General features: G+C 40.4%; 1 protein-coding gene across 1 annotated transcript in view; it reads left to right on the top strand.

Moving 5' to 3' along the window:
- Positions 1–13,064, top strand: part of LOC307213007 (uncharacterized protein) — a 108,682-nt gene that overhangs the window by 18,982 nt on the left and 76,636 nt on the right. The window contains exons 4-6 of the mRNA XM_079970627.1: positions 8,913–9,029; positions 11,338–11,421; positions 11,568–11,705. Coding sequence (XP_079826753.1) covers positions 8,913–9,029; positions 11,338–11,421; positions 11,568–11,705 — 339 coding nt within the window. The remainder of the gene's footprint in view (positions 1–8,912; positions 9,030–11,337; positions 11,422–11,567; positions 11,706–13,064) is intronic.

Raw genomic sequence — 13,064 nt, forward strand, 5'->3', positions numbered from 1 at the left:
TCCCTGAGGGACTGACCTAAGGACAAAAGCACTATTGAAGCACTTCAGACTTCATGCTTCACCAGCCCTTGTCTCAATGGATAATCTCATCATTTTGAGTCAGGGTCTGCATTTCTGATTTAGCAGAGCAGTTCGCGAACTATTTCAGTGCTCTCTTTCAATATTCCACCCAGTGTTCAGGTGAAAAATATGTCAGGAGGAAACATAAAATTCAAAATTTTGTAGCATTTTAGCACTTAAATGTTCACATTTTGCTTTTGAAGTCTGCCTTCCAAGAAAACCAACAACAATAGCAACATACAAACCTAATTCTTAACTCTTGTTGAAGAATATAAAGATAATGGTACTCAGGAAATATGTTCATATATTTACTTGGACTGCTTAGTTAATGTAGAATAATGGACACCAGGTGGAGACAGGCACTTCATTGTTGCAGTTTGTGTTTCTTCTTGTGAATTGATGCTTCTGTTAACTAAATACCTTGAGCTAATCTTGTGAATAGGCAAGAGAACATTAACATTTGAAGGACTTGTTCCTTCTGCATCATCTCAACTCTGAAGTGTTCATGTGAGTTGTCAGAGGTGGGTAATCTGAAAGCTGCTCCTAACCAAAATTATCCAGAAAAAGCTAAATCTCTCTACTCCCCACCCACACATGGCAATTGGTGATTAAACTGTATTCAAATGCTGTTAAATAGTATAGAAGTGGATCTGTTAGACTGCTCAATGTTCACTTTTTGTTCCACTTTTTATGCTGATTCATAGGCACCAAATGTCATTTGACAGAAAACAACACTGCTAAAGTACCAAGGTCAAGAGATGATGAATTTGATAAATATTGTGGCATGTAAAATAAAGGCTTCTTCTCCTTGTCCTTCCCCCTCAATGGTGCTCACATCCCAGGAGGCTAACACCGCTTTTGTGTTGGCCCTCTTAGGCAGGCCAGATCGGGCCAGACCAAAGGCCCAGGAGCTCACAGGGGGCCACCACCCAGGGCCCCACCCCGCCTCACCACAGCACCACGAGCCACTAGGCACACTCCTTGCTAACCTGATGCATTAAGTGGTGCAGGAAGGTGTATGGTGCTGCTGCTCTTGAATGAGAGCGATTCAGCTCCTGAGAAATGGGCTCCTAGGGTAAGATTACCCAACACACAATGTCCCCTGGATGATGGGCAACGTGATCCCAGGCAACCACTGTGCAAGGGAGCTGAGTCTCTCCCTTCCCTAGAGCACCACCACCAGATGCCTTCACACCAAACCAGGTGTGCAGGAGCGAACAAACTCATTTAAGAACACTCACACTGAGGGCTGGGCAGAAGCAATGGAGGCAGCAGCTTTTACCCAGTCTACACATCCCCTTTATCTCCTTCCTCGTGCTATGAAGGGGATTCTTTGAGGTGCAACAGAGAAAGTCCAGTGGGCTCTTCTCTTTTCTGCACCCCGTCCATGGCACCTTCTTAAAAATTTGGATAAATCCCTTTCCTCCCTAAGACTCCATTGCAGAGATGGGGCTTGGCTTGGATTTGTTTACACATTTGGGTCCTTCCCAGGCCCAGCCCTATGCATATTTTCACTTTTCCGGAGCAGAGCCTTTGGATTTTCCAGTGGCGGCTGGTTACTGGGGGAGATGTATGACTCCACCCACCCACTCTGCCCCACCAGTCAAAACCATACAGGACCAAATTTCCATTCTATTCTACACTACTTTTCGAAAAGAGTTTTGAGGAGTTGAATTGTGTTCAGGCCATTTGACTGCACCTTAGCTACTATTAGTACTATTACTACAAACTGAGGTATATTTGAGCATGCAGGGCAGATAGCAAAACTGAGCTGATAAGCATCCTCCAAAAACAAGGAGTTTGGCTGGCCAGCTTCTCAGCACTATTCTAGGCTTGTAAAGTTGGCACAGAGTGCTACTTGTTCCTCTGCACTGGGGGCTCTTGGGTTTTAGAGCTATTGAGCTTTCTGTAGGGATAACATTTCAGTACGTGTCCTAAATGCTCTGCATATAAACAAGAAGGCCCCAATAAGGAGTAACTTGTGAGTCATTGAAAGCCGAAACCAAACTTAAGAGAAGCTATTTTGTTTTCTTAAGGAGGGATTTTTTTAGAGAGAGAAAAGAAAGTACAATTACACACTTGAGCTATTTGGCAGGTTTGTAGAGACAGGCACGGCTTGCAAATTAGAAAACCTTCTCCTCCCTACAGGAGTGCGTCATTGACTTGAAGAACTGTTATAGAGGCAGTTTCTAAACTAGTCCTGTTTGCTAGCCACAGAAACTTTATATATATATATATATATATATATATATATATATATATATATATTATAAACAGGCTGTTTTGCATGAGGCAGATGCCTGCAAATTGGCTATTAACTGACTTCTGATCCCTAGGAAATTGGGTCATTCTGTGATAAAAGATATCTCAACTGTGAAGTAATGGTACTGGGTAAACACCAGATAATGTTGGCCTTTCCTAGAGGAAAAAACATTAACTGCTTAAAATTACTGTACCATAACACTCCACTTTTACTTCTGTGCTACTGACTCTCAAACTTTGGGATTGTTGAAATATATACAATAATAATAGTAATTTGAGTTGTGTGACTCAAATAAGGTCTACTAGACCCAATTTTTTAGAGTAATGTGAACTTCTGGGACCCCTTCAGGATTAGGGGCCCCGAAGCTGAAGCTTCATTAGTTTCACAGTATTGTTATTATTATTTATTGAATTTATATACAGCCCTATACCCGGGGGTCTCAGGGCGGTTCACAGAATAAAATCAAGATATAAAATCACAAAAGAACTAATAAAAATAAAAACAACAACCCACTAGCTCCCCCCCCCAACACATTTTAAAAGGGCATAGGAGGTAAATCGGATCAACCAAGGCCTGGTTGAAAAGGAACGTTTTGCCTGGCGCCTAAAGGTGTATAATGAAGCATTCCACAGACAGGGAGCCACTGCAGAGAAGGCCCTGTTCTCGTGTTGCCACCCTCTGGACCTTTTGAGGAGGAGGCACATGAAGGAGGGCCTCAGAAGATGATCTCAGGGTAGGTTCATATGGAAAGAGGCAGTCCTTGAGGTATTGTGGTCCTGAGCCGTTTAAGGCTTTATGGGTCAAAACCAGCACTTTGTATTAAGCCTGGAAACTAATTGGTAGCCAGTGCAGTCGGACCCAGATCGGTGTATTATGCTCAAACCGTGAGCAACCTGGCTGCTGAATTCTGCACTAGCTGAAGTTTCCGAACCATGTTCAGAGGCAGCCCTATGTAGAACGCATTACAATAATCTAACCTTGAGGTTACCAGAGCATAGACAACAGTAGTTAGGGGCATAGCTGGGCCACCGAAGCTGATGGCAGGCACTCCGAGCCAGTGAAGCCACCTGAGCCTCGAGTGACAGCAAAGGATCCAGGAGTACTCTCAAGCTATGAACCTTCTCCTTCAAGGGAAGTGTAACCCCATCAAGAGTAGATCCATCCCTGTGCATAGTCAGATTAACCAAAAACACCAACCCATCAGTGGCCTGTCAAGGGAATTGGATCCACTGTGCTAGATTTCCAACAGGTGGGTTGCTATTGTGTAGCAGGAGAAAGAAGAGTGAAGCAGAGTGGAAGTTAGCACAGTGTTAACTTATTTCAGATGTTCCTTTCATTTCAACAATTGTAAGTAAGAAGTGGATTGGAAGCACCTAAAAATATTTCCCCGCCCCACCTGCCACCCAACATTATGCTTCTTATTTCACAATGTAATAGACATGAAACATAAAAGAAAAATGAATGGCATGGGAAAAGGAAAACAAAAGTTACAGAAAAGTTACAGAATTGATACTCTAGTCACCAAATGGAATGGCTGCTGAGAAGATAGTTGTGCAGGAGGAAAAGCTAACCAGCAACTGACTTCATTCAACCCCATGGCTTCACTGTCTTTCTTTAGCCTCTCACAGGAGAGACTTGCTACAGTGCTACTAATGTAGCTGATTGGATGGCATACAAAACCCAGACAACATTTGACGTACAGTGGTACCTCAGGTTACATACGCTTCAGGTTACAGACTCCGCTAACCCAGAAATAGTACCTCGGGTTAAGAACTTTGCTTCAGGATGAGAACAGAAATCGTGCTCCGGCGGCGCAGCAGCAGCAGCAGGAGGCCCCATTAGCTAAAGTGGTGCTTCAGGTTAAGAACAGTTCCAGGTTAAGAACGGACCTCAGGAACGAATTAAGTACTTAACCTGAGGTACCACTGTATATTGTTTCTAGGATGCTTGTGCTGTTAAAAAGAGCTTAAAATGAGGCTTTTTGTTTTTAATGTAGGTGTTCTTTCTTTCCCCCCTCCCTCCTTCGTCTGGGTGGCTGTCTCACATTTAAGCCAAAATCTTAAGTACAGTATGCCCTGTACATGTAGCTTCGCCTTTTCCTATTAGTTCAAATATTTTACTGTACTAGTTCATTTTAGTCAGAAACCGCTTTTCAGTTCGGAAAGGAGAGACAGGAAAACAAAATATCCTTTTAAGGTGGGTGGCACCTGCATGCTGCATCTCATTGGAGCGTCTTAAAAGGCAACAGTGGATGAGGTTGGTGGCGTCAGCAGTGTCTCTGCTGAACATGTCATAGAAGAGGGTTTTTTTTATGTCCAGCATGCAATTAGGGTTAGGTAAAGGAAATTGAGCAATCATGCAATGGCCAGTGTTATATAACTCACTAGGCTGTGGCCCAGGGAACAGAGTTGTAACTTAATATTGCCACAGAAAATGCACTGCCGCAGCCAAGGGTCAATAGCTATTTCCATTATAAACTCTGTCTTGCAGTTAATTTATAAACCAGACCTTTATATTATGTCAGGCAAAGACTTCGCATAGGGTTGAAGGAGGCATACTTTTTAAAAAATACTTTCAGACATTTTTTTTTTTAAATTCTCAATTTCTTAAATTAGACCATTTTAAAGAGCAAGAAGAACATTAGTGGTTCATGGCATTTTTTTCATGAGCAGCTTTGGGATTAAATTGTGTTTCCTTGGCCGCTTTTGTCCCATAGAACTAAATATGTGAGAAGTAGATATTCCAATGACAGCCATATCCTGAGAATAACTCTACAGTACCAAATGGCTGCCCGGTACCTGTCTTCCACATTCCCAAGCAACGTGTGAGCACTGATATGCAGAAATCACATATGGTGTGGTCCATCTGGACTGTACCACTGAAGGTTGAAGTCTGGAACTTCATATTAGAATGCTTGGTCATGTAAAAATACTCTCTATGTAGCTATTCTATAGCCCTAAGTAGCTACTCTGCTCAAGTGTAAATCTTGCACACAAGTGGGAAGAACAGGGACAAATGCGCTAAGCTTTGTCCTCTATTCCTTCCAACTCATAGAGGGTGACAGCCTGAAGTGGGGAGCCTCCAGTACTGGTGAAAGCTCCTCATGCTACTGGTGATTGCCCTCCAGGAGTTGGTGGGCAATGGGATATTGAGCTCAGTGTGCTCATCTCCCCTCTCCCTGGTCATGTGCAGGCTTTACAAATGAGCAGAATGTCTGCATCACACTCTGGATATCCTATTTTTCTCCTAGAGGGAAACTTTAAATAATGGAGGGATATTCAACATATGATCCACTCCTAGGCTGAAGTGATACTGTTTAGGAGAGGCTGCACCTTGTGCTATTTGAATGTGCCAAGGGATCTGAATCTCTTGCTGAAAATGACCACCAATTTCCATTGTACGTATTTATCCCCAAACTCAGGGAGCTGCCTTATATTGAGTCAGACCATTGGTTCATAAAGCTCTATATTGTCTACACTGACTGGCAGGGGCTCTCCAGGGTTTCAGACAGGAAGCACTCCCAGATGTACCAGGAGATGCCTGGGATTGAACCTTGGACCCTCTGCATGCAAAACAGAGATTCTTCCACTGCACCACAGCCCTTTCCAAATGTTCACCTGCGAATGTGTGCATATAAGAATGAAGCATTCTTCCTGGTGCTCATAATGGAAAGCTAACTACAGAAATATCTGCTCATCTCTCTAATCTGATGCTACAGTATTCACTAAATTCTACAGACCGCCTTGTACAATAAGTCCGCTCACCCTTCTGGTGTGGTGGTGTTGCAGGACAGCAGAGGCTCCACTGGGGACCCCGACAAGGGAATCTTAGCTTCAGTGCCCCTTCCTGTTGGGTGGTGTGGGCGTAAGCCCATGCAGCCTATCAGGAACCAGATCCTGGCCTGAATTGGCCAATGGGGATGCAGGCATGAACAATTGCCTGGGTCAGGGGGTGGAACTGATGGAGTGGAAAGGCTTTCCTCACATCCACTCCCTGGCCCTCGCCTTGAAGGTGGGCTGCAGTATTCATAAATTGTACAGACCTCCTTGTACAATAACATGGGCTATAGGTCGACAGGTGAAGAGTTAGCAGCATTTTGGAAACAGGCACAATAGAGTGTTTAACATATAAAGCCTCTGTCCTTGATTCATGTTGATCCTTTCTCAAAATATAACAGTGTGTTTGTTGTTCAGTTGTTTATCTGAATTTGCTCAGTTGTTTATCTGAATTTACTACATCCATGTACCATATATTATTCTCAGACCTTAAAATATGAAAAGAGAGAAACACTTCACAAAATTGACCCTCAGACACTTGGGTGGTAATTGGCATGAAGTGAAAGGAATTTTGTCAAATACTGTAATCTTTTGGCCTGATGAAGAGCAGTTCATTTGTTTTTTGTTCCTGTTCCAGCATAGTATAACATTATTGAAGATGACTTCATAGGTCAAATTGCACTAAGAAACAAAACTTGAATTTAGCATTAAAATCTTCTAACTTGACAGTCAATTATGTTTATTAGCGTTGCTCCATTCCAATTTCTTAAATTTTTCTGCCTGACTTAATCCCATTCTGAAGTTGACTAATTTAACATCCACATCATACACTGAAAGCATATGGCTTTCCCAAAAGAATTCTGGGAACTGTAGTTCATTCCGGGTTATGGGTGTAATTATGCATTATCAACTAAATATCTGACACATGGTTCCTTAAAAAAAATGAGCTATGACCCAGGACATCAGTACTCGGAAAGGTGTGACCTGGCTGGAGGATTTAATTTCTAATTTGTCCATGCTCCCAGGCATTATCAATAATGAAGTTTAATTTATCATTATCTCTGAAGTGAGTTCTTAAATAAACAGCAGAAGACAATACATGGAGTGCTGTAGCTCTGTGTAGGGTAAACTACAGCTCACAGGATTCTTTGGGAAAAGCAGCATGTGCTTTTAGGGTATGGTGTAGTGAATTTGGTGAATGGTCTGAAAATCAGCTCTGCTTTATCACAAAGAGGACTTGCACAAGGAACTGATTAATTAATTAATTGAAATAATGTGGTTTCCAAGAGTACATACAGTATGTCTTGACTATGTAGGACCAAATCAGGACTTAGTAGTGGTTTTGTCCTATTTTGAGATCGGTACACAACATGTGTCATTCAGAATGCTGGCATTATAAATGCTCATGTCATTCAAACATAATCTTGGCACAACAGTGATTAAGGAAAAATATTAATTTTCTTATAATGGCTTCTTCATTCTCCAGGCTTTAAGTGTAGCAGGAAACATCACTGGAGCATACAGTTTCACTAATACCCTAGCGTGTGTGGCTTTTTTCATTCATGTCAAATGCATTCCTTAAAAGGATACCATATGTTTACACCAAAGTATCTGTTTGCAGTTGAAGACCATTCATTTGCCCCCTATTGAACCAAATTATTTTAAACACAAACCAAGCTCTTAATTATCAAAAGATTCTATAGTTACTTTTAATGATCCTGGAAATCTCGAAGTATGGTGTATGTGCCTGTGATATTTCCTGCTTTGATAAATGCCTAGAGAAAAAAGGGGAATTTCCAGAAAAAGTTATGTTCTAAAACAGCTCCAGCCTTTTTTTTTCTATTCTGTATTCATGTTGACTAGCTTAAATCTCCCACATTGAAACAAAAAACCTGAAACCAACCAAAGATTTGAGGTTTCCCCAGAATGTCATATATGCTTATCAAGTAGTTAAGATGAGTACTGAGGAAAAAAGCTTGCAATGTATTCTCATTACAGTTATGTTTTTGAATTTTCCCAGTATGTTAATCCTACAACCAGCTTTAAGATTTCATAATGTCTCTCTGTGAAATGAAAAGTAGGCCAGTGATGGTATGAGTGAAACACTTCTAAGTCTTAATGGTACACAGATTTTGGATGGTGTTTGCTCATTGTGATCATAGGGCTGGATGCTAAAATTACCTGTTCAATAGTGTATTGCATATGTAAGGATTTGTTTGTTCACTTTAGTAGATCTGTGTGCAACAATTCTTTCCACATATGGTGGAAAATCTTTCAGCCTAATATAAATAGAGACCTTATCCACTATGTTTCAACTATAGACTAAAGATGAATTTGGTTGAACTGGCTTGACACTTGCTCATGTTCTGTAGATAACAGAGTGCCTTCAAACATTCTGAAAAGCATAGGGATCCGGGACCAAGAGACCCATACACTTCCTGCTTCCTTTGCTTTCTGATACAACCCAAAAATTGTAATGTTTTGACAGCCAAGGACAGCATGTACTTCCCACATTCTAGAATGCCCAAGTCCTCCATCTCTGGGGGAAATGTAGAAAGAAATATTTGTTTTCAACTTCTGCAAGTAGTTCATTTTTTCTTATTTGTTATATATTCCCAGACATTATTAACTGAAATTAAGTCTTAACAACCATCTTTAAGGGGACAGAACTTTGATGAATATGAGTTAAAGTGAGAGGTTGTCAGTGGTTCTGTTTTTTTAAACAGGTAACCTAGAAAGCAAAGAAGTGTTTTGTGGACTGCTTTATATGAATAACATTTGTTTTAAAATTTTGCATTTTTTTAAAAAAACAGATGGCATCAGATAGTTCTTCCCTACAACAGATGAGACTATCAGAAGGCAGCAGTAGACAGAACCCTTCAAATGCTTCAAATCCTCCTCAGCATGAGAATTTTGATAAGAACTGTCCGGTAATGCAGACTTTTACTCAGTTCAGTTTGCACTGTGTTATCAATAAATTATTTACATTGGAATGGACTGAAGCTAAGTTAGTAAGTCCCACTGAAATTGGGTCTGTGAATATTTCACAGACAGAAAGTTGGTCCTGTCCCTTTTTCAACCTCTGTGTGGATTTTTTGAAACTTTCAGAAAAGTACTTACAGTTTTATAAAGTGGTCCAAGAACTGCCTTTTATTTTGTCTTTCTTTTTAAAAACTATTAAAATAATAATAATAATAATAATAATAATAATAAACCTTTATTGTCACTACACCACCTGTGTGCAGTGAAATTTCTAGCTATTTGGAGCGGCTATGAAGAGCAAGCCTTTTTCCAGGCCTGTTTTAAAATGTATCTGAAAATACCCTGGAAATAGTGGTATGTTGTGACACACACAAAAAAGATGGGGTAGCCAGATTGGAGTAGCCAGATTCTTTTCATACAATGCCCCTGGGAGGCTACCAGAAACAGGAGAAGGTTGATCATTTGGAACTGAGAGGGAAGAGGTGTTTGGTAACAAAAAGGAGACAAATTGGCCTGGATTCCTATGTATTTTTAGCAGCTGGGAGTATGATCTTTTTATGAACATGTTGGGCTGGTAGTCACCATTTTAGATTTCACAGAATGCCTTGTTCCAATGGGGCCATTTTTGCAAGAAATGGCAGGTATCTCTCTCTCTCCCCCTCCCTCCCCTTCCTCTCTCTCTCTCTCTCTCTCTCTCACACACACACACACACACACTTTGCATTGTTTTCTCTTTCTTTTTTGCAGTAGCTGTCTTCCTCCCTCAGCACCCCTCATTTGCCAGCCTGATGCTACATTAAGAGCTCCGGGATGTTTTGTCTACCCCCCTGAAGATCATTCTGCCCTCCAAACAAAAAATATATATGTTCCCACTCCTTGTGGTGAATCAAGTCACAAAATGGAGAGGCCATTTTGCCTAGTGGTACATGAACACACATAGATCTTTTGGCTTTAAGTAATTATATAAAAAGAACCAAAAACCTTACTCAAGTTCAAATTTTTCTTAAGTCAGAGGTAGTATGATTCATGGCATGGTGTACATTCTCCTTTTATCCATTTCCTTCTTTATTGAAATGCATTATGGAAGTAAAGTTCCCAGAGAGGATTGTGAGACAAGAGTGCACAGTCCAGGCACTGGTGTTTCTTCATGAAGCCTCCAACTCTTCTGAAAAACAACAACATGATCTTCCTTCTAGTCATACAATCAGAAAGATCTTGTGTTTTTTTGTGCTGTTCACCATTGTCTATGGCAAAATAGTTACTTGGAATAACATAGATCACTGACTGAGAAGCTATCATGCTGAGTCTTTTTAAAAATAATAATAATGCAGGCATCTTGTCCCTTCTCCAGCCTCCTTTAACGTTTCAAAAACATCTAGCTGGAAGGAAAAAGTTACTTAACCTTAAACAAAACAAGAACTGGAATTTAAATTTGATGGCACAGCTGGTCACAAATTAGAGCAATAAAATGAAAACTGTAAATGAGCTAACTAAAAATAACGAAGATTGGCTGGCTGGCTGAGAGACAGTTTTGAAAATCTGGAGTTACTCTGGAGCCTTGCAAAATAATCCAGTAAAAACCCATTAGCAGATCACTGAGATTTGAATGCATTCATTTCCTTATTCCCTAGCTGAGTCCTGTTTGCAGTTTGCTCTTCGTTGCTTTGATATCACACTCTGCCGAAACAAGCTTTTATATCACACTCTACTGAAGCACTAAAAGCAGAACCTCAAGAAGGATATCTCTGTTCAGTTTGTCCTCTAATAACCACTATATTATCGTTAACAGCTTATTCACGTCTATGCTGCACATGTAAACAAATTTGAAATGTTTATCCCATTGAAGGTTCTCCCTATTGAGAGAGCATGCGTATCACTAACCAGATCCAGCATGCTGAGGTGGCCTAGCCCTTCAAGCAAGGTCGAAAGCTTAAAAGCTCTTTTTGTGCCAGGCATCCCCAAGCAGCTCTGGCACAAAAAGACCTGCTACGCTTGCAGACTTGCTTGGGACTTGATTTGCACAATTTCAACCATCCTGCCTGCAACCATGTTGACATCATTAAAGTCAAATGTGCCTAAGATGATGTATGAATGTAGCTTCACACCTCCCGCAATGGACAGCAGCTCCTCAGTGAAGTACTTCCCATTGTGCTTCTGGCTTGCCTGCCACTGTTCCTGAGTCCAACAACTTCTGGAAACACCCTGAAGAGCTGACGTTCTAAAAACATCTAGTATGTTGTCATTCTCTTTACCTAGTCTTTCCTTCCTGTGATGGAGACACCTGGGAACCAAGAAGTACCAAGTTCTGATAGAGATTCAGAGATCCTGCTGGAACAAAAGGTGAGAGAATGAATACTGAAAGAAACTCAGCAGCAGATGGAGGGCCAGAAGAAGAGGAAGCATGATTTTGGAAGGCAGCTGAATTGGGAGAAAAGGTATCCTTTAGAAGGTTGCGGCAACCTTTTGTCATGTTCACGTTTCTCCAGGTTCAGAAGCCACAGCAGAAGTTAACCAATGAGATGCCAGCTCTGGAGCAGCAAAGTTTCCTTCCTTCCAAGTTTCCTTCTCCTTGGAATGAAGATAAAGTGGATGGAGATAAAGGCAGACAATCTGATGACTCTAAGGTAAAAACTGCAAAGGAAGAATATGATCTGTTCTAAGGCTCTAGTCACACGTTCACCCTTTCCTAATGAGGAAGCCGGTAGGTTTGACCCTTCATCCATTAAGTGACTCTGTTTGTGGCATCATAACAGCCACAAGAATGAACCGGAAACTTCTAATAAGTGAAGCACTGTGCCTTCATTTTAGCTGGGTTGTTTTATTATAAAGCGGAACAGCATGGCTAGGCATATGATGTCATGTCAGTTGTAGTAGATGAAGTCAAGGTAGATCATTAGCACCTTCCCAAAACATAACTGCAGCCATTATAATGCTGATGGAAAACAAGCAGCCGATAAATCTTCATTGCTACCATCACATTAGTTTTATGCTACAGAACAGATTTGTAAAAGAAAAGATTTGTAAAAGAAGGCAATGCATAAATATCTTTTTTATTGCTGGCACTACAGATATTTAATAATAACATATAATGCCATTAAAAAAAAAAACTTTCTTAAATGTACTTGCAAAGGAAGCACTACAAAAATGCTAGAAAAAGCTAACAATAGATTTATACCAGTTAGTCACACAATCATCTTTGTATGTTCAGTAAACAAGTACGGGAGATGTGATTGGTGCTCCCCCCATGTTCAATCTATTTTCTTCTTCTTTTTTGCAAGCAATTTTTCCTAATATAAAATATTTCGTATATTATTTTTATTAATATATTCATTCTTATGCATACTTTTACCTAATATATGCATTTCTGTCAACAGTGATTGGTTGGAGAACTGCATCACAAAATTTGGATAACATTTCTAAGTATTTCTAACTATGTTTTAGTTCTCAAATTGTTTGGGAAAGTGAAAATATGATAAATGTGGCTTTAAATGCAAACTGAATTGAATTTATCCACCATCCCCACACCTGACCTACTCCAAACTCATCAAGTTGAGTTTTTCCCACCTAATATCCACTCCTGGTCCTGACCAGGTATTTTATAAATATAGGCTGGCATCTCCATTTGAACCTCCCTAGAAGTTGCTTGTCACATTAAGAGAAGGAAGTTCTTATGGGAAGTGTATCTCACATTTTATCAATTTCAAAGCATATTTAACCATATGAAAATGTTCTAAAATTGGCTTGTGCTCTTGTGACTGAAGTTTATTTCATGAAATGCTTGCTTTTTGTGCAAATCAGTAATTTTTATCAGATGAGAGGGAGCATGCAGAACTCATGATGCTAAAATATGAATGACATATATTTGCTTCCTGTTTAGCACAATTAGGTCTTTTGATATAAAACCCATAAGATTAGTGGGGTTAGGGACAATATTTTTTGTGGCAGTCCTTTCTCCTTCCAAAGTCAGTTTTACAGTTTTTTTT

This window comes from Podarcis cretensis (genome assembly GCF_951804945.1).
Source record: "Podarcis cretensis genome assembly, chromosome: 3".
In the NCBI taxonomy this organism is placed as follows: Eukaryota; Metazoa; Chordata; class Lepidosauria; order Squamata; family Lacertidae; genus Podarcis; species Podarcis cretensis.